At 41.5% G+C, this 25,040-nt stretch overlaps 1 protein-coding gene across 2 annotated transcripts; it reads left to right on the forward strand.

Moving 5' to 3' along the window:
• Positions 1-669: 669 nt before the first annotated feature.
• eif3d (eukaryotic translation initiation factor 3, subunit D) lies at positions 670-24,578 on the forward strand. Of its 2 annotated transcripts, none has more exons than XM_060918822.1 (15): positions 670-761; positions 5,161-5,286; positions 6,236-6,281; positions 6,392-6,528; positions 10,378-10,536; positions 10,697-10,818; positions 11,013-11,145; positions 11,454-11,601; positions 11,701-11,831; positions 11,937-12,019; positions 13,831-13,960; positions 18,146-18,288; positions 18,458-18,650; positions 21,991-22,084; positions 24,457-24,578. In XM_060918822.1, the coding sequence occupies exons 2-15, from the start codon at positions 5,164-5,166 to the stop codon at positions 24,468-24,470; spliced, it is 1,656 nt and encodes a 551-aa protein (XP_060774805.1). In that variant the 5' UTR covers positions 670-761; positions 5,161-5,163; the 3' UTR covers positions 24,471-24,578. The 2 variants fall into 2 exon arrangements, with proteins under 2 accessions (XP_060774805.1, XP_060774807.1); XM_060918824.1 differs by having other exon boundaries at positions 698-761; positions 5,132-5,286.
• Positions 24,579-25,040: the final 462 nt, after the last annotated feature.

The raw sequence follows: 25,040 nt of genomic DNA on the forward strand, positions 1-25,040 counted from the left end.
AGCCCTCATTGTTTTTTAATGGTTATTTATGAGCGTTTAGGGGTTACAATAATGTAAGTCTAGGTTGCTTTATATAAAAGGTATGTCCAGAAATATTGATGTCACTGTCTAAGCAGAGGGATCTGGCTTCTTTAGACGCTGTCTTCTTAAAACTGAATAAATATTTTAAAAAAGAGCCAAATGAGCCAGTCTTTTGAAAGGCTCTTTTCAAAGAACGGATCACAAAGATGCGGATCCCATCAAAGAGCCATAAATCCCATCTCTAGTATCTGGCTTTTTCCTCTTTTTATTTCGATACAATTTCCACGCCTCGCTCTGTTGAGCATTGGCGCCACCAAACTCAAACATTCCTCTCTCACTTCCTGAATCGTCACTTCCGTCCTCCATCTCCTGACCAGTCACAACCCAGCTGTTGCCAACCGCCTCCCTTCAGACTCCTCGTTGTGCCTTACTGCGCATGACAACAAACTACCATAAAACGTTCCACAACTGTCGCAAATCCCTACTCGCGTCAACCTAATTGTTTGAAATATTCCCAGCGTAGTGATAAAACTACTCAAATGTACTACTCTATGTAACTTTATTTTTAAATATATTTCAGTTAGGACCAGCTTTTATTGAACTATTTGAGTTACAAATAAAAATATATAATTTTTTTCCCCGAAATATCGTTACCGGAAGTTCAACTCGCTTTACGTTAGCCGAATACGTTCCTATTTCCGCCGGCGTCTGAGAACCGACTGGAAAAGAATCTGATTGGGGTGAGCAAGTATTGATCAATCCGTAAACATCTGCTTTGTTTTGAATTGCATCTTAAATAAAATAAAGGTTATTGTTTCTTCGTTCCGTGAGCTGCCATTGCAGGAGGTTTTTGTTCAGATTGAGTGGCTTAGCTTTTCAGAATACTCCATGGTTCTTGTTCGATGCTAATGCTAACATGGCAAGTCCTGGATATGCTGCGTAATGAGTGTCGCGAGCACATTTGCAGCTTTCTGCATGTAATATTTATACATTTTTTTTTATTATTATTAAAGTTACCCCTAAAACACTCAACGCATTAAACAAAATACTTTTATATCTTTCTCATACACATATATATATATATATATATATATATATATATATATATATACACACTTTTTGTATCCAAAGTTTCCCCTATAACGCTCATTAATTTTATATATATATATATATATATATATATAGAGAGAGAGAGAGAGAGAGAGTGTTAGTTTAGGGTATAATGTTAACTGGCTGGGTGTGTATTCTTGGTTTGCAACCACGTGATCAAAACTGCTTGCGTCACTGACCGCCGCCATGTTGGAGGAAAAACAATATACACTAGTAAGAGTACAGACTGGGAAGGTAAAGAGGAGTTACATTTAGAAGCTTGTAGTCATTTCTCAAATCTCATCTCGTTATCTGTAGCCGCTTTATCCTGTTCTACAGGGTCGCAGGCAAGCTGGAGCCTATCCCAGCTGACTACGGGCGAAAGGCGGGGTACACCCTGGACAAGTCGCCAGGTCATCACAGGGCTGAGGTGGGGTTTACATTAGACCGTATCAGCGGATCATCAGATTAACGTTTTTAAAACGATTAGTGTGCACACAGCAACACCAATACACGATTCGCGTGCACACAGCAACACCAATACACGGATACGCTCGGCTCCGCAGGCATCCTGCGCTCCAAATCACTCCGCCCTGAACAGCGAGTGCCCTCTGGAGGGTGCGCACTCTGGCCCTGCGCAGCTCACAGAGCGTGTGAGTGAAGTGCACAAGCGGTGATTCGGGACTGAGCCGCTGTGTGTGAGATCCCAGCGCATATCACTTACCACTTGCAAGTGGAAGGATGGCAAGCCTAAAGACAATCGTAACTACACAATGGGCAGTATTTGCATCAGTATTTGCAGTATTTTCATACTTTTATACTCTTTAATGAAAGGTGATACAAGGCGGAAGTCCGCGTCGTTTTTCAGCAGTCGCGTCACATGACCAACGCCAGCGAATCAGGAAGGTGGATGTCACAGTGACGTTGTCCAATGACGATGCCAGCTAGAGCTCAGCACAGCGTATCCGCGTATTCTCAATGTTTACACAGCACCGGAGCTGACACGATCTGGATCGAATACGTGGACCCTGGCGGATTCCCTTTTCCAGGCGGTTTAATGTAAACGGACAGTGCATCTGCGAAGAAAACGAGACAGATACGGTCTAATGTAAACTTGGCCTGAGACACAGACAACCATTCACACTCACATTCACACCTACGGTCAGTTTAGAGTCACCAGTTAACCTAACCTGCATGTCTTTGGACTGTGGGGGAAACCGGAGGAAACCCACGCGGACACGGGGAGAACATGCAAACTCCACACAGAAAGGCCCTCGCTGGCCACGGGGCTCGAACCCGGACCTTCTTGCTGTGAGGCGACAGCGCTAACCACTACACCACCGTGCCGCCCATTTCTCAAATCTTTCTTGAAAAACAATTGGTTTGACTCTTTTAAAAGACAGGTATCTAACACACTTTATCACATATTTAGTTCTAAAAGAGCTCTCAGCAGGCGAGGAGGCCGCAGTATTTGAGGTAGTGGATTGACTCTGATCGTTTGGGAAGATTCTTCAATAATTTTGCGTTTCTTTTTGTGCTCTGTAAGCCGAACATTTCGAGCTACTGCTTTAGTAGCTACCGTTTTTGATTTTGTTGTGGCCTGTATTTTGTGTCGGCGCCCAGTCTGGATCTGTAGAGATCACCTGGTTTCCCTAATGGAAAGAAGAAACAAAAATCAGCGTGATCAAAAATTATATACAGCTCGTTTTTTTTTAAATGAAATAATCGGAGAAGCCTTTGATTGTCGGCTCACAAACTCGATGATCACGGCTTTGTCACCTTTGACCGCGGCGAGTTTCTGCACAACCAGGCTATTAAACGATCCAGTATTGCTTATATATTGTGATCTGTCATTAATAACTAGTTCGTAGTACTTCCCATTGATAAAATGTTCACTGCAGACTCGTATGGTTTTTGCTTTCTCATCGCTTAGATCAGCCCGGTTTATGTTGGACAGCCATTGATGTCTACACTCCATGGATAGTTCTTGTTTTTTCTCCTTTTTTATTTATAATTGCGGGAATTCTAAAGAACTTAATTCCCTGTGTCTCAAATGGAGTTGTTCCTGCATCCAGTTACAGCACAAAGAGTCGACATAGTGAAGAAACAAAAGGAATTCTTGAGCGTAACAACTTGTCGAGCATATCTTCGATAGTAAATGTGCACCACGTGAGTGTGTGTATATCCTCCAACATGGCCCACTTCCGGTTTAAAGCCTCATGCATAATTAGCTATGACGTCACATGCAAACGAAGACTATATAAATATCATTTGTATTCATGTTATAAAGCTTTTATAACAGGTTTTAAACCTTATTCAGAGCTGTCAGGCAGCAGAATCCCAATTAGAGCTATTTAGGACACTAGATAGGGCACTTTCATACTATATAGTGCATTTGGTTCTGTGTTCAGAGATTGCGAGTTAATTGGACCTTGTTCTCGTCTGCGATGCTGTGTAGTCAATGATGACTAGTCCACTGCGCAAGCTGATGTGCAGTAAACATGCACACTAGTATGAAGAGAGCAGTGCTGATTTGAGTCTGAGCCCTACACACTCCAACAACCTTTTAATTAAAAAATAAAAACTCACCCTACATATTAATCTTCATAAGTAACGTGATCTTCAGTGGTGTCATGAACATGTAACTGTTTCTGACATTAGGCCAAACAAAATAATATATGCGTTTCCGGTTACCCGACCGACCCTGTAAAAACACTGCGACCCTTCAACTGTTTATGACCACGATAAACAAACTATTTCTCGCGCCCGACCCTACCTGCTTGGCAGCCACGTGGCAAGTCAAACGAGAACCGCTAGGGTGTGTCATATAAACTACTCGGTATTTGCCGAAAGATACAAGGCCCGTCAGGAGTAAATTGACAACCAACATGCCCAGTTGCGTCCCGAGGCGCGGGGCTAGCCTGCCCAGGCAGCGCTGGTTCGTTGGGGAGAGGGCAGAGGTCTCATGCGGGGAAAGTAATTTAGTGTGGATATGGCTAGATAGTGATTGAAATAATGCATACATCCCAAGGAACTGTTTGCTCAGGGTATAAATCAGGTATTCAACACTTCCAATGCTATTCTATACTCAACTTAAGATATCTGAACTGATAATAAATCTGAAATTGGAGGAGTTTGTGTCAGTGATTTAAACCTTAGAGCAAATAGTATGAACCATGGACTAACGGCTGAAAAATGAAAGCATTTGCATTTGTTTTGCAACACAATTTCCAAACAGAATAGGAAACTTAAATATAGGAAGTTTAGTTTCTTTATTTGAAAAGAAAATGGCACGGAGCAGCTGTATTCATAAGAACAACATAAGTGAAAATTGCATTCATAGAAAGAATAAGAAAAAACATGAAGCAAATATAATGTCATTAAGGCCGAGATGTTAGGCACGCACCCAATTTCGATAAACGCACAAGACATCAGTTTTAAGTATGAAAGTCCCCACTAGTATATAAAAATATATTTTGGAAATGTTCAGAACTGAAGGGATAGATCTAGGTTCTAGCCACCACCAAATAGATCATCCACCAAAATATTCCCATTTTACCTGGAAAATGAAAGTATGGCATCATTATTAGAACAATTTATATACAAGTGCATCCTTATATCATCAACGATATCTGATGACTAGGTTTAGTTTTGAACGAGTATTTTGCAAAAAAAGTTTTCAAAGGAAACTTCTCACTTTTTCCGACCTACCTGAGAAAATTTGTCGTAAACTTTTGGGATAAAGAAATTTTTTTTTTACCTACCTACCCTATTTTGAAAACCCAGGAAACACATGTATTATTTTGTTTGGCCTTACCCATAATTCCATTCGACAACCTGATAGTGGTGACGGAAGGATTTATCCATCACTTCATCTCTACTTAAAGAGAGATGTCGTCCTTATACACTCTGTTCAAAGAGCTGCTAAAAATTCAGCTTTCATGTTAATGCCCCAGTTAACCCCAGTAGGTGTTAGAAATGCAGGATGAAATGATATCTGATTTATTTTGGAATCTAACAGCCTCTCTGCTTTCTCGGTTGTGCGTGAAGACCATGGCGAAGTTCCTGGCCCCGGTGATTCAGGATAACCCCTCGGGATGGGGTCCCTGCGCTGTTCCGGAGAAGTTTAAGGACATGCCGTACCAGCCCTTTAGCAAAGGGGACCGTCTGGGCAAGGTCACATTTCACTCATTAATCATCCCAAATGATCATACACCCATCTTTTGTTCTACTACAGTTATTTCATTCTCAAATCTGACACACACAGTACTGTGCAAAAGTCTTAGGCACCCTTCCCCCCACACACACACAAACTTTGTTATAGGTTTCTATTCTATGACTTCTGCATTATCGAGTCACAACATTACAAAACATTTTAGAGTCCAAAGGCTCGTTTTCCAGCACAGAATTAAATATTACAGGGAAAAAAGTTTGTATCTGAGCAGCATCTTCCATAAGAGAGCACTTTTCAGATTAAAAAAGAAAACATAATGAAGGCTGCTGGGTTTTGGTGCAAAATTAACAAGCGAGTGTGACAAAGTGTCCAGAAGAACTGTGGCTGGTTCTGGAAGATGCTCAGTAAAACCTACAGCTCACTTCCTTATAAAACTGCACTCCTTGTGCCTGAGACTAAAGCAAAGAGTCGTCTCACACCAAATATCGACTTTGTTTCATTTATTATGGCTTACTGCTGTTTATGCATTTTTTTTTTTATGTTGACACATTTCATTATATTAAGTCATTTTTGTTCTCCAGCATTTCTTAACATGTGCTTAAGACTTTCGCACAGCACTGTATGGATGATGTCAAAGCCTAATAATAAACAGATGTTCTGTAAAACCATGTTATTCAATGAAAGAAGAATGTTCTATTGTATTTATAAACTTTCTGTAAAGAGATGTTAGTTTAACTTTTTTTTTTTTTTGAAGGAGATGCCAGTGTTGAAGTTTTGTAACAGTTAGGATGGGATTTAAAAAAAAAAAAAAGATTATTTGTTGTTTGTAATCACTGGCAAATTTGTGCACATCTGGATTTGCTGTCGTTTTTAAAATAATCAATTTCAGGGTGGAAACCATTGAATCAAGACTGTTAAATTAGATTTCTTCTTTTCCGTATCGTTTTATAGGTAGCAGACTGGACTGGAGCGACCTACCAGGATAAAAGATACACAAGTAAGCGCATGACCAAGTCACACAGGCCTTGACCTGATAAACCTGATCTCCGTCCTGAACGTTCTGTTAATGCATTGAGTGCATCGCTGTCTTTCCTATCATCCTGGCAGATAAGTACTCATCCCAGTTCGGAGGAGGAAGTCAGTACGCTTATTTCCATGAGGAGGATGAAACGAGCTTCCAGCTGGTGGACACGGCCAAAACCCAGAAATCGGCCTACCAGAGGAACCGCATGCGCTTCGCCCAGGTACACGGCGCAACCTGAAACTTGTCTCATTGCGAAAAATGTCACGTGAAGTTGATCTCCGATTCGGATTTGCACGTTACGCAAATGTTTTTTGAAACGGTTTTAAATTCTGGTTCCAATTAAGGATTATTCAAAGCCCAAAAGTCTTTTCTTGTTTCCCCTACAATGATATGAGGAGGAGGCGCTTCCTCCTCCCTGAAAGTCCCCACACACACACACACTTTAAGGTCCAAAAAAAAAAAAGCATCAGTGAGGCTGTTGTTCATACCGGCTGTTGTTGTTGTGTGCGAGTTTGAAATCTGATCAATCCCGTCGGAGGAGGAGCGATTTTTGGGAAATTGCATATAACCCCTGTGTAGCTGCATCCGTGGCAGGTGGCGCCACCTGGTGAACAATTCTTTCTGGAATATGTCTTTAGAGTCTTCTGGGTTGTGAGCGTCAGTGAAAACGTCCCAGCAGTTTATGAAGAGTAGCGTTTAATGTGACGAGGCACCCAAAAATTTCAGACGCCCATAAAATCGGAAATATGACAGGTGGCGCCACCATCTTGACAACTTTTTTTGCACACCCACCTGGGGAACATTGTATGCGAGTTTGATCGAAATCTAATCAGTCATGTCAGAGGAGCAGCAATTTTTTTTTTTTGTAAATTGTGGACAGATGAGCTAAAAAAAACGGGTGCAGGCACTAGGACCACACGGAAAGAGTGCAGGCCTTTCAGTTACATGAAACCTGTGATGGATAATGTCGTCGGCGCCCAAATTAAGGTCAAGCGCCCAAAATATGCTACCAAAAGTTTAAAAAAAAATGTTGATTAAATAAACTTGGCTGCGTAAAACCCAACGTCTTGACTTTCTTCTTTAAAAACTAGTGAGAATTAGCATGTATTTCTCGTAATTGACGCGAAATCCGCACCATTCCCATGTAGTTCGACGAACCCAGAACAAGCCGTAAGCACAGATTACGGCGTATCAACGGCGATCAGCACGCCATGATTTCGTGAAGGAGCGAGACTTGCGTACCAATGACCAGAGCGGGATTTCCACATGAGGAGTGCCTACTCAAAAACAGGAGAGCAAGTATGCAGGCACTTGGACCATGCAGAAACATCTCCCGCTCAAGCTGCCAGTTTCCCATGCGCTGCGCTCTCCTCGCGTGCTCAAAAGCGATTCAGACAATAGTTAGCAATGTCAGAAGCCACCAAGTGGCAAAAGATGGACGATTTTTTTTTTTTTGCGGGGGAAAAAAGTGAGTGATGTCTTCAGACACACACTATATTAACTTGGCTCGCGTTATGTTACGAATATTCATAGTGAGATCGTGTTGGAATATGATATCGCTTTGTAAACATCTTCAAGTTAGCTCACCATAGAAAATGACTGATTTTTCCATGTTCTTTCAAACGAGCTGTCAGTCTACTACTGTTCTTCACTTAACACACAAGTCAAAGTAGTGACAGGCAGTGGAGAAAGGTGAGTGAAAACAAATTGCAGAAAGAAGAAATCAGCTGTCTGACTTTGGAATGAGAATTATAAATCAGTTAGAACAGGGCTTTTCAAAGTGTGGGGCGCGCCCCCCCGGGGGGGCGCCAGAGTTCTTCAGGGGGGGCGCAACGTGAGGAGCCTTTACCAGAGGCAAAATGGATCGATTTTTAGTACCTAAAGCTACAGTGAGTGAGGAGACAGAGTTTGGGCCAAGCAAAAAAACCCAGAGCCTCCAGGATGTTGCAATTTGCAACTTCAGCGCAAATTCAGCCAATCCCCGCGAATTCAGGGCGGTGTTACAATTATATCCAATCACCGCAACTTTCCCGCAAATTTGACCAATCGTTGGCGTCGTCTTGAGGTGACGTCGACAAACTACCTTCCGCCTTACTTCCATGTTTACGTTCAAGAGAAGCAGCATGCCCACAGTGTTGCCAGATTGGTTTTAAGTGCATTTTGGCGGGTTTTGAACATATTTTGGGCTGGAAAACGTCAGCAGTATCTGGCAACATTGCATGATGTGCGAGTCAGTGTTTATGTAGGCTTAAATTCTGTTACTGAAAGTGTGTGATGTTTACAGTGAAGCACTGTGTGCACTTTATTATTTTTTTTACTTAATACAAGAAAGTAATGGATGGCAACATTTTTGCCAAAATGGTATTTTATTTTCCATTGTTTAGGCAGCTTCAGCATCATACTGTGAAATTCTGTTCAAATTGTTTTTTTTTTTCTTCTATGAAGCCTGAGCCATTTATTTTATTAGTTTATAATTATTGTTTAATTTAGTCTTCAGGAGAGACTGCCTGCACACAGTACTAGTATTAATAGTTTTTTTTCTTACATGAAAGCTGAGGCATTTATATTATATTTTAAGGTAACTTCATGTTGTGCTGTGAGGTTCTATGCACTTTAACTTTTGAACCAACAGGTGCATTTGGATACGTAAAGCCTATTTTTCTGCATTTTTGTAGTCCTGGTAATCTTTTATATTGGGAAAGTTGTTTATAGGACCATTTCTCAGTGTCTTTGTTTTTTAATCAATAGTTTTTCAGTAATAAAATCGCAACAATTTCTCGCAACTTTCACTTCCTCCCGCAATGTAATCGCAACAAAAACCTAAAAAACGCCGCAACTTTCATCACAATTTATTTGGAAAACCCCCGCAACATCAGACATTTTAGCCCGCAACAATCACAAAAAAGGCCCGCAGAATCCTGGGGGACTGGAAAAAGAAGGAAGTATGACCACGATTATTTAAAGTTTGGATTTTCATGGACTGGATCTGAAGATGCTCCACTGCCACAGTGTGTTGTCTGCCAAGAGGTGCTAGCTAACGATGCTATGAGATGTTTAAAATGTGTAAAACAAGATGTTTTAAAAAGCACAGATGTTTAAAACGTGAAAAAGAAAAAAAGAAAAATGTGTACAACAACCATTTTTTAAAAATACGAATGGAACATTAAGTATAGCAACAACAAAAATTGGGGGGGGCGCTGTTGTTTATTTGCTCTCCGAGGGGGGGCTGACTCTCCCACACTTTGAAAACCCCTGAGTTAGAACTATAAATGGTTCATATGCCATTTTAAATCTCGAAATGACTACAGTATAACGCTTTCATTCATGAAAGTTTCTTTATTTGGAACTAATTTCTGTTGTCTGTAACTCAGCAGGGACAGGTGCTCAAGGTGATAGGCAGGGAGCAAGAACAGCTGCCCCGGGTGATAGGCAGGGAGCAAGAACAGCTGCCCCAAGTGATGGGCAGGGAGCAGGAACAGCTGCACCAGGTGATGGGCAGGGAGCAGGAACAGCTGCCCTGGGTGATTTTTTTACAAACTACAAAATCGAGCAGTAAGGTATGAGAGGCTGCGGTACAGACGGGTGACGAGTTAAAACCAAAATGAAGTGTCTTAGTAGTGACGTCACCAGGAGTCTCCAGAATACCTTCAGTGCTCCTTGCCAAGTCCGTGGAACTGTCTTGGAGGGATGAACTTTCATTTAAATCCAAGCTTTATTTAATCAGGTCATTTAATTGAGATCAAGGTTTCTTTTGCAAGAGAGACTCGAGCACAGCAGACAGACCTCAGGTAGGGGTGTCTAAAAAAAACTTGAGCCCTTTTGAGGATTTGCCTGAATAGAACACAACCAGCTGTCCTGCTGAAACTGCATCCCCTCAGCACAGGACTCACCACAGGATTTGATCCAACTTGGATTAAAAAATAAAAAAAAGTTCTGTTGTAAAAATTGTTCTAAAATAAATGTGAAGACTTTAAAATGACATTTTTAACTGAGGACCATCGTCATCCTCATCCCCCCCCCAAAAAAAAAGCCAGTAAATTCAGGGGAAACACTGTGTGTGTGTTTACAGAGGAACCTCCGTCGGGATAAGGACCGCAGGAATCTCACCCAGTTCAACCTGCAGACTCTCCCTAAGAGCGCGAAACAGAAGGAGAGAGACCGTATGCGCCTGCAGAAGAAGTTCCAGAAGCAGTTTGGGGTTCGTCAGAAGTGGGACCAGAAGTCACAGGTACAGGCTTTTCGTTTCATTTTATGACCGAATCGAAATTGCTCCGTCTCATAAACTCTGTCAGTCACTGTGATTAATTACTGGGCTGGTTGGACAGATGTTCAGGAGATGACATATTCGTGGTTATTAAGTGTGGCGTGTCCTGTCGTGGCTGTGGCAGGCTCAGCTGAAGCCCAGGGATTCGTCAGTGGAGGTGCGCAGTGACTGGGAGGTAAAGGAAGAGATGGACTTCCCTCGCCTGATGAAGATGAGATACATGGAGGTGGCTGATCCTTCAGACATGTGAGTGAACACACTGACCTCGAGCTAGGTGTTTCCCAAAACCACTCCTCAAACGTGGGAAAAAAAATACATTCCAGGAAATGGAAGACTTTCTTCTTTGGCAGTTTGTCTGTAAATTCTTCATTTCAGACCACACCCAAGTTGTGTCGACTGATATATTCTGGTATCTTTGTCTCTCTCTCTCTCCGGTGCAGCGAGTGCTGCGGTGCCCTGGAGCACTACGATAAAGCATTCGATCGCATCACCACCCGCAACGAGAAATCTCTAAAGAGCATTAAAAGGATCTTCCACACAGTCACCACCACTGATGACCCTGTTATCCGTAAGGTAACATTAATACCCCAGCTGGGAAGCCATAAAAGTTTACGATTTCAGTTCTTTATTGTGGCTTTCAGTAATTTTGCTGCAAGATGTGGTTCTTTTTTTTTTTCCTTGGTCCTACCTGTCCTTGAGACTTGGTGTGATTTTGTTTTTCCCCCTGCGTTTTTGCCAAACAGCTTTGTGTTCTGGCCAGCACTTTTTTTTTTTAATGCTTAAAAAGTAGTTTTTTGTTTCTGCTGCTGCAATATCAAGAGAGAACCCTGAATGACTGAGCCGCTACATTAAACCACCATCATAAATCTGTCTTTTCATAGCTGGCTAAGACTCAAGGCAATGTCTTTGCTACCGATGCCATCCTGGCCACGCTGATGTGCTGCACACGCTCAGTGAACTCCTGGGACATCATCGTGCAGCGTGTCGGAAACAAGCTCTTCTTCGACAAGAGAGACAACTCCGACTTCGGTGAGCGTGCCAAGAAACTCCAACTTTCGGCAGCTAGATACTACAGTGGAGCTTTTCAAGTGAAAATTGTGTGCGTGTGTGTATATGTGTCCCCATCAGATCTGCTCACGGTCAGCGAAACCGCAAACGAGCCTCCTCAGGAGGAAGGAAACTCCCTGAACTCGCCTCGAAACCTGGCCATGGAGGCCACATACATCAACCACAATTTCAGCCAGCAGTGCCTGCGCATGGTAGTGTAGCGCAGCTCTTTAACCGTGAAAGATCAGCCTTCACACTAATCAGATGCAGGTCAGGTATTTGAACATCTTCTGAGGTGCATGAAATGTGTTCTTTAGGGAGAGAGGCACAAGTTCCCGAACTCAAACCCGTTCATCGAGGAGGATATGGATAAGAGTGAGGTGGCGTCTGTAGCATACAGGTGAGATCAAACCCGAGCCGGGTTAAACAGCCACATTGAAAAGTACAACCGCGATTCCAAAAAAGTTGGGACAAAGTACAAATTGTCAATAAAAACGGAATGCAATGATGACGTTTCAGAATTCCATATTTTATTCAGAATAGAACATAGATGACATATCAAATGTTTAAACTGAGAAAATGTATCATTTAAAGAGAAAAATTAGATGATTTTAAATTTCATGACAACAACACATCTCAAAAAAGTTGGGACAAGGCCATGTTTACCACTGTGAGACATCCCCTTTTCTCTTTACAACAGTCTGTAAACGTCTGGGGACTGAGGAGACAAGTTGCTCAAGTTTAGGGATAGGAATGTTAACCCATTCTTGTCTAATGTAGGATTCTAGTTGCTCAACTGTCTTAGGTCTTTTTTGTCGTATCTTCCGTTTTATGATGCGCCAAATGTTTTCTATGGGTGAAAGATCTGGACTGCAGGCTGGCCAGTTCAGTACCCGGACCCTTCTTCTACGCAGCCATGATGCTGTAATTGATGCAGTATGTGGTTTGGCATTGTCATGTTGGAAAATGCAAGGTCTTCCCTGAAAGAGACGTCGTCTGGATGGGAGCATATGTTGCTCTAGAACCTGGATGTGCCTTTCAGCATTGATGGTGTCTTTCCAGATGTGTAAGCTGCCCATGCCACACGCACTAATGCAACCCCATACCATCAGAGATGCAGGCTTCTGAACCGAGCGCTGATAACAACTTGGGTCGTCCTTCTCCTCTTTAGTCCGAATGACACGGCGTCCCTGATTTCCATAAAGAACTTCAAATTTTGATTCGTCTGACCACAGAACAGTTTTCCACTTTGCCACAGTCCATTTTAAATGAGCCTTGGTCCAGAGAAGACGTCAGCGCTTCTGGATCACGTTTAGATACGGCTTCTTCTTTGAACTATAGAGTTTTAGCTGGCAATGGCGGATGGCACAGTGAATTGTGTTCACAGATAATGTTCTCTGGAAATATTCCTGAGCCCATTTTGTGATTTCCAATACAGAAGCATGCCTGTATGTGATGCAGTGCCGTCTAAGGGCCCGAAGATCACGGGCACCCAGTATGGTTTTCCGGCCTTGACCCTTACGCACAGAGATTCTTCCAGATTCTCTGAATCTTTTGATGATATTATGCACTGTAGATGATGATATGTTCAAACTCTTTGCAATTTTACACTGTCGAACTCCTTTCTGATATTGCTCCACTATTTGTCGGCGCAGAATTAGGGGGATTGGTGATCCTCTTCCCATCTTTACTTCTGAGAGCTGCTGCCACTCCAAGATGCTCTTTTTATACCCAGTCATGTTAATGACCTATTGCCAATTGACCTAATGAGTTGCAATTTGGTCCTCCAGCTGTTCCTTTTTTGTACCTTTAACTTTTCCAGCCTCTTATTGCCCCCGTCCCAACTTTTTTGAGATGTGTTGCTGTCATGAAATTTCAAATGAGCCAATATTTGGCATGAAATTTCAAAATGTCTCACTTTCGACATTTGATATGTTGTCTGTGTTCTATTGTGAATACAATATCAGTTTTTGAGATTTGTAAATTATTGCACTCCGTTTTTATTTACAATTTGTACTTTGTCCCAACTTTTTTGGAATCGGGGTTGTACTGAAGTTGCATGAAACATTCTCGAATATGGAAATGCACGTGGATTTCCTGAGCGTAGTAGCATTTCCTGGTGTCGATGGACATGTTGTGCAATTCTGTATCAAAATATATTGAACTCCTCTCACTGGAGGTGTGGAGAGGATATTGACTCTGTGTGTGTAGGTACCGGAGGTGGAAACTTGGAGAGGATATTGATCTGATTGTGCGCTGTGAGCATGATGGCGTGATGACTGGAGCAAACGGAGAGCTTTCCTTCATCAACATCAAAGCGCTCAATGAGTGGGACTCACGGGTAAGAATGAGAAAAAGACGGCGTCTTTTTTTTTGCATATTATGTGAATGTGTGTATGTTCCAGGTCAGAATTTTTAACCCAGTTCATAATTTGCTACCTGTATTAGGGAGACAGTATATCTCGGGTGAGGAGTTAGGAAGACTTTTGTATTTTAAACTACTTAATGATCTAATAAGATTGGACTCATTTATAAATTCAAAATACACAGTGCTGATCGTAAATGAGTCCACCCTCTTTGAAAAGTAACATTTTAAACACTCTAAATGAACACAAACAATTTCCAAAATGTTGACAAGACAAAGTTTAATATAACATCTGTTTAACTTATAACGTGAAAGTAAGGTTAATAATAAAACTTAGATTACACATTTTTCAGTTTTACTCAAATTAGGGTGGTGCAAAAATGAGTACACCCCACTGAAAGTCTCTGGAGCAAAGCTAAATTGTAGACTACAAATGTCTAACAAGAATACAATCACAGGTGAGTCTAATTAGTTATTACACAGGTGTCCAGCAGACAGTTGACTATAAAAGGGTGTTACTTAAAGAAAACCCCTCCCCATTTCATGCTGTCAGAGACCTGAGAAAGAAAATAATTTCTTTCCACCACAAAGGTGAAGGCTACAAGAAGATCAGCAAAGCTTTACTTATCAGTCAGAATACTGTAGCAAAAGTGGTACAAAAATTTAAGAAAGATGGAACTGCAACCATCTCACAGAGACGTCCAGGTCGTCCACGGAAGTTAACACCTCGACAGGAGCGTCTTCTGATGAGAAGGGTTGAAGAAAATCGGCATGCGAGTTCACTGCAGTTTTCTAAAGAAGTAGAAAGCCAAACTGGGCTGACTATTTCCCGTGACACAATACGGCGTACACTGCAGAGGAATGGCACGCACGGATGCCGTCCACGAAAGAAGCCTCTCCTAAAGCCCAGGCACAAAAAAGGCCGCCTAGAGTTTGCCAGGGCCCATGCTGACAAAGATGAAGACTACTGGGACTCTATACTCTGGAGTGATGAGACCAAGATAAATGTTTTGGGAACTGACGGCTTCAAAACTGTATGGCGTCGCAAAGGTGAGGAATGCAAAGAAAAATGCCTGGTTCCTACAGTGAAACATGGTGGTGGCAGTGTCCTTATTTGGGGCTGCATGAGTGCTGCTGGTGTCGGGGAGCTGCATTTCATTGATGGCATCATGAATTCACAGACGTATTGCTCTATACTGAAAGAGAAGATGCTATCATCACTCCATGCCCTTGGTCGTCATGCACTTTTCCAACATGACTAAACACACATCTCAGGCCACTGTTGGATTTCTGAAGAAGAACAGGGTGAAAGTGATTCAGTGGCCAAGTACGTCTCCTGATCTGAATCCAATCGAACACCTATGGGGAATTCTGAAGAGACAAGTTGAGCATCGCTCTCCATCCAGCATCCAGTCACTAAAAGAGGTCATTGTTGAAGAATGGAAAAAGATTGATGTTGCAAAATGTCGCCAACTTGTTCATTCCATGCCTAGAAGACTTGGTGCTGCCATTAAAAATCATGGAGGCCATACAAAGTACTAGATGTAGTAGTTTTTGTTGTGGGGTGTACTCATTTTTGCACCACCCTAATTTGAGTAAAACTGAAAAATGTGTCATCTAAGTGTAGCGGCCAAAGTAGAATTCATATAGATGTGAATTACAATTTATGTTGAAAGGTATAAATAATTTCATTTGAGTGTGTAATTTCATATAAGTAGTTTATTACCTCCTAGGGCTTAGCGGTCACATGCGTGGACAGCACTTTATGGAAATTCAGAACAAGAATCCACATATGTGGACATACTTTTTCTCTAAAAGTACATCTTATCAAAAGATGATGCTTAGTTTTTATTCTAATCAGGTTCTAATAAGCCCAAATAGCAAAGAGAAATAAAAAATGCATGAAAAAAAAAAACAGCTTGGGCCTTAGGAGGTTAAAATGATGAATAATATGTGGCAAGGTTAGAAGAATTAGAGACCGTTAGAATTAGAATTAGAATTCATATGTGAAGAATTAGAATTCATATGCGTAGGTTATCTGTTATACATAGACTAAAAATGTGTACTGTCGCTTTAAGAGCTTGCCAACTCGGCTACCATAGGAACGGTCTCGCGCTTCTCATTGTAGATCTTGAGGAGCCGTGGAAGCGAACAGTTTTTCTTACCTGGCTCTCTGCATCTTAGAACCTTTGTAATTGTTAAAACGAGGATTAAAGTTCAACTTTCAAGACGTTTCAAGTGGATTTATTACCAGGCACATGGACACTGAGAGTGGAAACAGTTACTTTGGGTCAGAGACTTCGTCAGTGTAAGCTATAGCACTTTCCTCAAGGTCTCACTACGAACGAGCCTCTACACCAAGTTATATTATTAACCTTGCTTTTTCCCGTTATAAGTTAAACTGATGTTATATTAAACTTTTGTCTTTTAAACATTTTGGAAATTGTTTGTGTTCATTGAGATATTGTTTAAAATGTTACTTTTCAAAGGGGGTGCACTCATTTACGCTGAACACTATATGTCACTCCTTCTAAAGTACTTGTTGCTGGTTTAGTGGTGAAGGTGTTGAGTTAAGAATCAGAAGGTTCAGAGTTCAAAAATCCTGGTTAAGTATTTAAAATAATAATAATAATTTTAAAAAATGCTAATTAGGTAGATAGGAATAGATAGGGGTGTGCAAAAATATCGATACGGTGATATATCGCGATACTTTGTCTTCCGATTCAATATCGATACTCAAAATTTGAATATCGTTATTTTTTCAAATAATAAAATCATGTTTCAGACGGGTTGTAAATCCAGTACGACTTCCGCACCTCCGGTCCGCGAGGTGTCGCTGTGCCGCTACCTCACTGCAAGGCACTCTTCGTCTTCTCTTTTTTCCCCGGCGGTTGCAGTGAGGAAAAAAAAAAACAGGCAAGCATGGCTGTTAACGTAAACCCAGAGACGCCGCCGAACTTTAAGGCAGATGTTTGGAGGCACTTTGGATTCCAAAGGAAAGGAGAAAAAAAAACAGTGAGCCGGACAAAGAGAATGCACTTTGCAAAACCTGTTTCGCTCCAATTAAATTAAGATGCTCCAATTAAGATGCCCACTGCACTTTTCAATGTGTTTCAGACAGTGTGTTGTTCCTGCAAAATAAGCACAAGTTAAATGCTCTCAGGTATATGTTCTCAAGTTTACAAAGAACAAATTGATATTAGTGTTAGCACTGAAATGCATGTGCAGTCTGCAGTGCAAGTTTTAAGTTTTCATAAAACAATTTGATTCTGCTTGTTAAGCAGCACGGATGTGTCCATGCTTACAGAAAAGTTGAGAATACTAGCACAGAAATGGGAATTTTCTGTATGTTGTAGTGAAGCAACTCTTGGTTTTGCCAGCAGTAGAATAGAGACAAATATACGTATGTCTGGCAAGAGTGTGTAGTTATGTATGTGAAATATAATTTTACAGTGGTCAATAAATTCTGATTTTCTTCAGTGACACAGATATTGCGATGTGGTTGAAATTTCTTGCAATATATCGATTATCGCAGAATCGCTGTACCGTGATATCGTTATCGTGGGCAAAATATCGCCATAGTATCGTATCGTGAGGTATCTGGTGATACCCAGCCCTAGGAATAGATGACTTGCAGCCACGTGATCAAAATGTGCTACGTCATGAGCGTCCGCCATGACGGTGGCTATACAAAGCAACTAGGACGGCAGCCACTGAAAGCGTGTCTATAAACAGTGCTGAATTTTCTCAGATTTGAACGGTCGAGCGAAGATTCGATACAAGGAGAAGATAGATATGTGTGGTTTTGACCCATATTATTTAAAAAAAGTCAGACTTTTCTGAAGATAAGACGCTTCTACTGACCAAGTACCCAGGTATCGTGTTCTATCTGGTTTGGCTGCCGAAGAATCAAGTCTGACCTTGGATGAAACGCAGCCCGTTTTCTGACTGGGTCAGACAGACAAGAGGAGCTACTAGGTAGGTGTAGACAGAGAGGAAGTGGATGGAAGAGAGACAAAAGAAGTGATGGAAAATCCCTTGTAAGAATCTAAAATTTTACCTGGGTTTTTAAAAAAAAAAAAAAAACAGCTAGGTTGAAAATTTTTTTGACCTGTAAATGTGTGTAGGTTTGCCACACTGAAAAGGTCGTTGTTTGTGCAGTATTGTAACGGAGTGGACTGGCGTCAGAAGCTCGACTCTCAGAGAGGAGCCGTGTTGGCCACAGAGCTGAAGAACAACAGCTACAAGCTGGCACGCTGGACCTGCTGCGCCCTGCTGGCCGGCTCGGAGTACCTCAAGCTGGGGTGAGAATACACGTTTCATTTGTACACACCTGCGTGCACTTGTTTTGTCCCACATTTTTTTGATTCCCAAACAGTTCTGACACGAAGCACAAACTTCAGGACGAAAACCTTTTTTCTTGCAGTAGATCAGATTCACAGCATTAAAAATCCTGCTCTCTGTGCACCACAGTTACGTGTCCCGATACCACGTGAAAGACTCTGCGCGCCATGTGATCCTGGGCACGCAGCAGTTCAAGCCCAATGAGTTTGCAAGCCAGATCAACCTGAGCATGGAGAACGCATGGGGCATCTTGCGCTGCGTCATCGACATCTGCCGCAAACTGGACGAGGGCAAGTACCTCATCCTCAAAGATCCCAACAAGGTGAGCAAGTACAACTCAGACGAGCCTCACCACAGTGTGAAAAGCAGTGATTGGAGAGGATGGAGGACAAAACGTGCAACATACTGGAGGATTGTTCTAATACTGCTCAAGCTGTAAAATAACCGTCAAACAGGACCGAATTTCCCAAAAGCATCGCAGCACAAAGATGATCGTTAAATAATAGCGCGAGCAGATACAGTGAACGCGCTCTCTTAGTTAAGATGATGGTTCACAATGATTTTGGGAAACTCCGTCTAGTTGTTTGGCCAGAGATTACGTTTCACCGTCGAAGACTGGAGCGCCAATCAGATTGTATGCACACTTGGATCACATGACACAATTTAGGCCAGCTATATAACATTGTTGCATAGTTTTATAAAATAACAGAAAATGTTTGCTTTTAAATTAAAGCAGACTTCAGACACTAAACATTTAACAGTTATTCTACGAAATCAAGTCGGACAGGAACTGATCGCCGAGTTGGCTCTAAGCCATGTACCACCAGATTGAGTGGGATAACTTTTATTCTATCCACATTCACTGGATTTTGAGAAACAGCATTTTTATTTTTTGCAAATTCGATAAATAAAAACTTGACAAACACCTGACAAAATAATTTGCGCTTTGGCCACACCAATTTAATTAGTTGGTTCTCGGAATCGCCGCTTGAAAAAAATGCAAAATGAAAAAAAAAATCGAAATCAAACTCCCGCCAACAGAAAAGGTCACGTCATGTGACGCCGAAAACCAATCAAATCGCCCCTTTCACTTTAAAGACTTGTGGAAGAAACATGCCTGTGGAGGGGAATCCTGCAAAGCCTGTGTTTGTGATTGTTAGGATATTCAGCGAACAGAAGCGTAGAATCTTTGACAGCTGTGTTGAAATTCTGTTTACTGGTTTGCCTGTATTGTTTGTTTGGTCTATTTCCACTGCTAATTTTACCATCAGAGCATATTTTATTTTTATTTCGCCCACTCGCTTCATATTTTTCCTGAAAAAATCCGAGAACCAACTAATTAAATTGGTGTGGCCTTAGAATGTAAACGAACCGGTGAAATGATGAGCAATTTGTGAAAAATGCTATAATAATAATAATAATAATAATAATAATTCTTGCAAAATGTAAAAAAAAAAATTTCTTAACCATATTTTGTTGCGACCAGGGCTCGAAATTAACTTTTTTTCTTTGTGTCCCCCAGTGGTCCCGAATTCTGTGTTGTATTGTCCCGAATGGAAGCAATAGTGTCCCCATTTTTTTCCTCTCTGAAATAACCAGTGGTTAATATTATCATATGAAGTTACTATTATATTTGTAACTATGCGATTTTGAACCCTTTATATCATTTTTACAATAAGTCACAAGACACAAGCGACACGTCCTATACATCATCTACTTCAAAATTACAGTTATTGCATTTTCAGTTTATTAAACTTTGGCGATCTCACTGTATGAATAGATACCCGTTTATTTAAAGGGGCCAACTAGCTCATTCAGAAAATGTTTCAACTCCCTACATCTGCAGTACACTTTAGTTGAAAATAAGACCCCTTTTATGTTCATTTCATCTACTTATACCTTGAATATCTGTTGGCACTTATAAGGCCAACTTATCATTTTCACCATTACCGTTATCCATTTTTATGAACTTTCCGTTATCCATTTTTATGAACTTTCGCTGCCGAAACGTGGGTGCAAACGTTAGCAACATAGTGCCAGGTCCGAGCCTAGTTGTGCTGCTGACTGACTAAACTTTCTGAACTAGAAAGACACCAAGAAAACTCACTTATTCTGTTGAACGGTATCTTCCGTCAGTATCATCCACATCATTCCTGTTGTATTTTATAACGTGTCTAACAGTGTTCATTAAGTTCATTCAGTTGCTAGCGTTGCCTGCAGACCAGGCGAGGACACTTTGGATCCTGAAGGTCCCGGAGACGTTATGTCTGGGCTTTCAGTTTCTTCCCCGCGGTCGGTCCGCTTCAACCACTTCAGCATTTTTGTTCTGGCAAGAGTCGGCGCAGCGTGTGCGGTAGCAATTCCATTCCAAGTCCATATAATGCGGACTCCGGCCGAAGATTCTAGAACAGAATGCGCTGCTCTGTAGCCTACTGATGCAGGTGCATCGAAAGTGTAGCTACTATGTATTTTTAGCTGTTAACGTTTTAAAATTGACAAATTAGGTGAATGTCTACGTATGTGTTATGGCTTTGTAAATAATATTAATGTAGAACTTTTTTTCTAGATCTATTTTTTTTCCATTGTCCCGGGATTGTCCCAGATATAATAATTTTGTGTCCCGATGACATTTTTTATGGTCCCCGGGACGTCGGGACACCGTTAGTTTCGAGCGCTGGTTGCGACACTTTTTTTTTTTTGGGTCCTCTTTCGGGTTTTCACTTAAAAGTGCATTACCACCACTGACTGGGCTGGAGTGTGGATCACAAGATAACGTGATAATTTTTGGGGTTTGAGAGTTTTTATTTCATCCTGGGTTGGTTCAGCAAAACGCTCTGCCATTTTGTTTTTCTCTACTCACGGTATATGAGCTGATATCCCAGTAGTCGAGTAGCCAATCAGAGTGCGCGATTGCTCATATCCAGTGAATGTGGATAGAATCTGTTAGGTAAGAGATCCACCATCTCTTCCTCTTGCCCCCAACCGGAGCGATCACACTCTCGCAGATAGGTCCCTCCGTGTCACCCAGAATATTCTGGGGCGAATCGTGAAACAGACAGGAACCCAGAAATTAGTTTCACCGTCTTTATTTCACAGCTTCGCCGAAAGACAAAAGACTACAGAAGAATTTTTATGCGTGCGTGCGTGTGAGTGAGGAGACCTTGGTCTGAGCAGGTCACATCTTAATTCCATCAATAATAAGCAAAATGTTCAGACAGATTATGCACAGCCTGTTCTTAAGATAGAACACAAAATATTTGATGCACAGCCTGTTCTTATGATATGATAGCACAGGGCAATATGTTCCACATAAGATTAAACAAAATATTTGCACGTCAGTCTTGGTTAAACTGAGATCAAGAATAAATCCTTATAATTAAGAATAAATCCTTACAATTAAGAATAAATCCTTTACAGAATCGCTCAAATTATTACTAATCTTAAAGATTTTTTTTTTTTTTTGTAATGGTAATTGTTTACTATTTTCATGATGATTGTCCTTAAGAGGGCTTCAAACTCCATCATTGTGATACGCAGGATGACGAACTAGTCAGAAATTGCTCGATTTCTGTCAAACATGACACCTTCGTCAGAACAGCATGAAGCTGATCGAACAGCAATCTAGCCTTAGTCCCTGACGTGTTCTTTGTTTGTGTTCGCAGCAAGTGATCCGTATCTACAGCCTCCCTGACGGAACCTTCAGCACCGACGAAGACGAAGATGAGGAAGATGATGATGAAGATGAGGATGATGAAGGTATAATGCAGGGTTCGTACAGTCATGAAAAACCTGGAAAAGTTTTGGAATTTTAAAATTAAATTTCCAGGCCCTGGAAAAGTTATGGAAAAAAGTATTTTGTTCAGAAGTTTTGGAAAAGTCATGGAAATCTATCTAGTGTTTCATCGATTATCTTTATAAAATTGATGTGCCGTAATAAAATGTAAATCGCCACGAGTTGTCTTGGAAATGTTGTCTAGCACAGTCTGCGTAGCCTGCTGGCTATGCCTATTGACTGCCACACCCAGTGTTGCCAGATTGGGCGGTTTTCAAATTAGGCAGGTTTTAGTGCCTCCAGGTGGTTTTTGAGCATTTTTTGGGCTGGAAATCATCAGTCACATCTGGCAACCCTGGCCACACCCTCCTCGTAACGTGCGACATGCTAGTAGTTGTAGCGTGCTAGGCGTGGTGCGTCAAGTTTGGGGATGCTGGGACCTCCCCTGCCCGAGCTACGAGCGTCCAAAGTCAGGCTGGAGCCCGGGATAGAAACGAAACCTAAGCGGAGCGCCGCAGCGAATTGCATCCCGAGGCGCGGGGCTAGCGCGCCCTGCCCACGCTGGTTCTTTGGGGGGAGGGCAGAGGACTCTGGCTGTCAAGTTTGGGGATGCTGAGACCTCCCCTGCCCGAGCTACGGGCGTGCAAAGTCGGGCTGGAGCCCGGGATAGAAACGAAACCTAAGCGGAGCGCCGCGGTTCGCCTCGGGGTGAATTACGATGCTGGAGCCCTGGAGCTCTCGTTTGATTTTTTTTTTTTGCGTGTACAGATGGTAAATAAGATATTGGATTGGATAATATCCTCAGTTTTATGACTCTTGAGAGTTTTGCGTTTTAAAGGATGATAAGACTTGATTAGTAATAGGTGAAGCCATATTAGCCTAGCCATTTCTTAATCTTGTGTATTCTCTGAATTTGGATGTCACAATTGATTTTATTTTGCTTAAATTTATAGGAAAGGGATGGAAATAGACATTCCACTTTTTTCAGATTTTCACCCTCTATTTTCATTTTTTTATGATGCCATTTAGGCGATGCTTGATATTCAGTGTAGGGCCTTGAGGACCTTGCTGGATTTGGATGTAAATGTTGTTGATTAAACTGATTGAACACAGAAATAAATAGACATTCAATGTTGTCTTCAAATTGTAACTCTTATGGTGATGATACACGGGGCAACTTTTCAGGGCAACTAACAATGGGCAACAACAGTTAGCAACGGCAGTTTACAGTTAGCTAAAAAAAATCGATGTCTTAATTTTTGCTGTGACCATTTAATCAAGCTGTCTGTTGTTTTTTAGAGCTTTGGTGAGGTAAATTCCTCCATATAGAATATTAAAATAACTTACCGGTGTAAAAACAGATGAGGAGTCTCTCCATCTCTTCACTCCACTGACACTGAGCGGCCGCCATATTTTGAAATTTCTGATCCGAACCTCACCGGAGGTCACATGACTCGATACTCGCGTTCTGATTGGCTTATCTCAAAAAGTTGCCAGAGATTATCAAAACCATTCAGAAAGAAACAATGTTGCCCAATCTCAATAGAAAAGAGTCAAAATGCAATTGCCCAGCAACATTGCTCGGCAACATTGCCCAAAAAGTTGCCCCGTGTATCATCACCATTAATTTCCGCATTTACGATATCATTTAGGCAATGGTTAAATTACAATATAGGCCTATTGTGAAAGCACCTGTAAATTTCAGTAGTCTGCCTGTGTGCATATGTGGGGGGGTCATAGTGCCAAAGTACCAAAATGCTTGTAATGCACAAATTACAAAGTTATGGGCTTGGGCAGGGGGTGGGTTGCTGAGAGCATGGGCTATGGGTTTGGGACAGATGGACTGGATATTTGGGGAAACATGGACTGTGGGTGTGTACTTGCATATGTGATGTGAAGGGGCATGAGGTACAGTACTGTAGTTGTCTATGTGTGTGTGAAGAAAGGGGGCAACAGTGTTGTGAATGGTGACGTGAAATAGGTATGTGTATGATGTGATTGTGCATGAGTGGGGCTGCTATGTAAACTAGTGTTGGGGGCTGTGCTATAAATGCGATGAGCAGTGATGAACCAGCGATGGTCATGGAAATTCAGTAAAAGGTTTTGGAAAAGTCATGGAAAAAAAATGGTGAAAAAGTGTAAGAACCCTGTATAATGGCAGAAACTGGAGTGAAAAGCAAGCTTAGTTGTCTGTGCTTAAGACCAATAATCGTTAGCACCGATGGATACACGGTGTAACGTTGCGTACATCACAACGAACACCGATTCTATTTTTTAGAAGGAATTGTGATAAGCTACGAAACTATGTATTAAAACTTACTTAGTCATGCACGTGTTTTCTGTTTTGATCTTTCAGACGAGGAGAACTGATGAAATCGGAGGAACAAGACCAAACAAATCGGCACCGTCTCGGCTGCATCGGTTTTAATAACACAGAAAAAGATCGATTAACAAAGCTTATTAAAAGATTGAGCAATACTTTTAATGTCCGTCTCTGCTTTCATTTCAGCCCTAACTGCATTGTACAGTTGTAAGGGAGGTGTTTAGGAGGTTTACTCATTATATTAGCATTGAGTATTTTACCCAATACCCATCTGTCACATACACACTGTAGATTGGCCATAGGAGGGCAGTGTGGGACCAGCTTTGGAGATAAAGGTATGCAATGAAATGAAAATAAGTGTTTTAGCTTTCTGATACAAAATAAGTCAGTCGTCTGAGGAAGCTACAGCAAGCTTTAATTCTTTATTATTTTTGGTTAAAGATAAATACATTTACGTAATGCAATCAAGTGTTTTTCTGAGTCTTTATAGAGATGCTGTGGACAGACCTGGAGAGCAAAAAAGATTCCTTAAAGAACAGAAGCAGGATTTTAGATATACAGTCCTGTGCAGAAGTCTTAGGCTCATTTAAAGAAATGCTGTAGAAGAAAAATGGCTT

Source organism: Neoarius graeffei, chromosome 4 (assembly GCF_027579695.1).
Source record: "Neoarius graeffei isolate fNeoGra1 chromosome 4, fNeoGra1.pri, whole genome shotgun sequence".
Lineage (NCBI taxonomy): Eukaryota > Metazoa > Chordata > Actinopteri > Siluriformes > Ariidae > Neoarius > Neoarius graeffei.

Coding starts and splice junctions, on each gene's coding strand:
- eif3d (XM_060918822.1), top strand. CDS start 5,164: ATGGCGAAGTTCCTGGCCCCGGTGATTCAGGATAACCCCTCGGGATGG. Junction 10,537..10,696: donor AGTGGGACCAGAAGTCACAG/GTACAGGCTTTT, acceptor TGGCTGTGGCAG/GCTCAGCTGAAGCCCAGGGA. Junction 18,289..18,457: donor TCGGAGTACCTCAAGCTGGG/GTGAGAATACAC, acceptor TGTGCACCACAG/TTACGTGTCCCGATACCACG.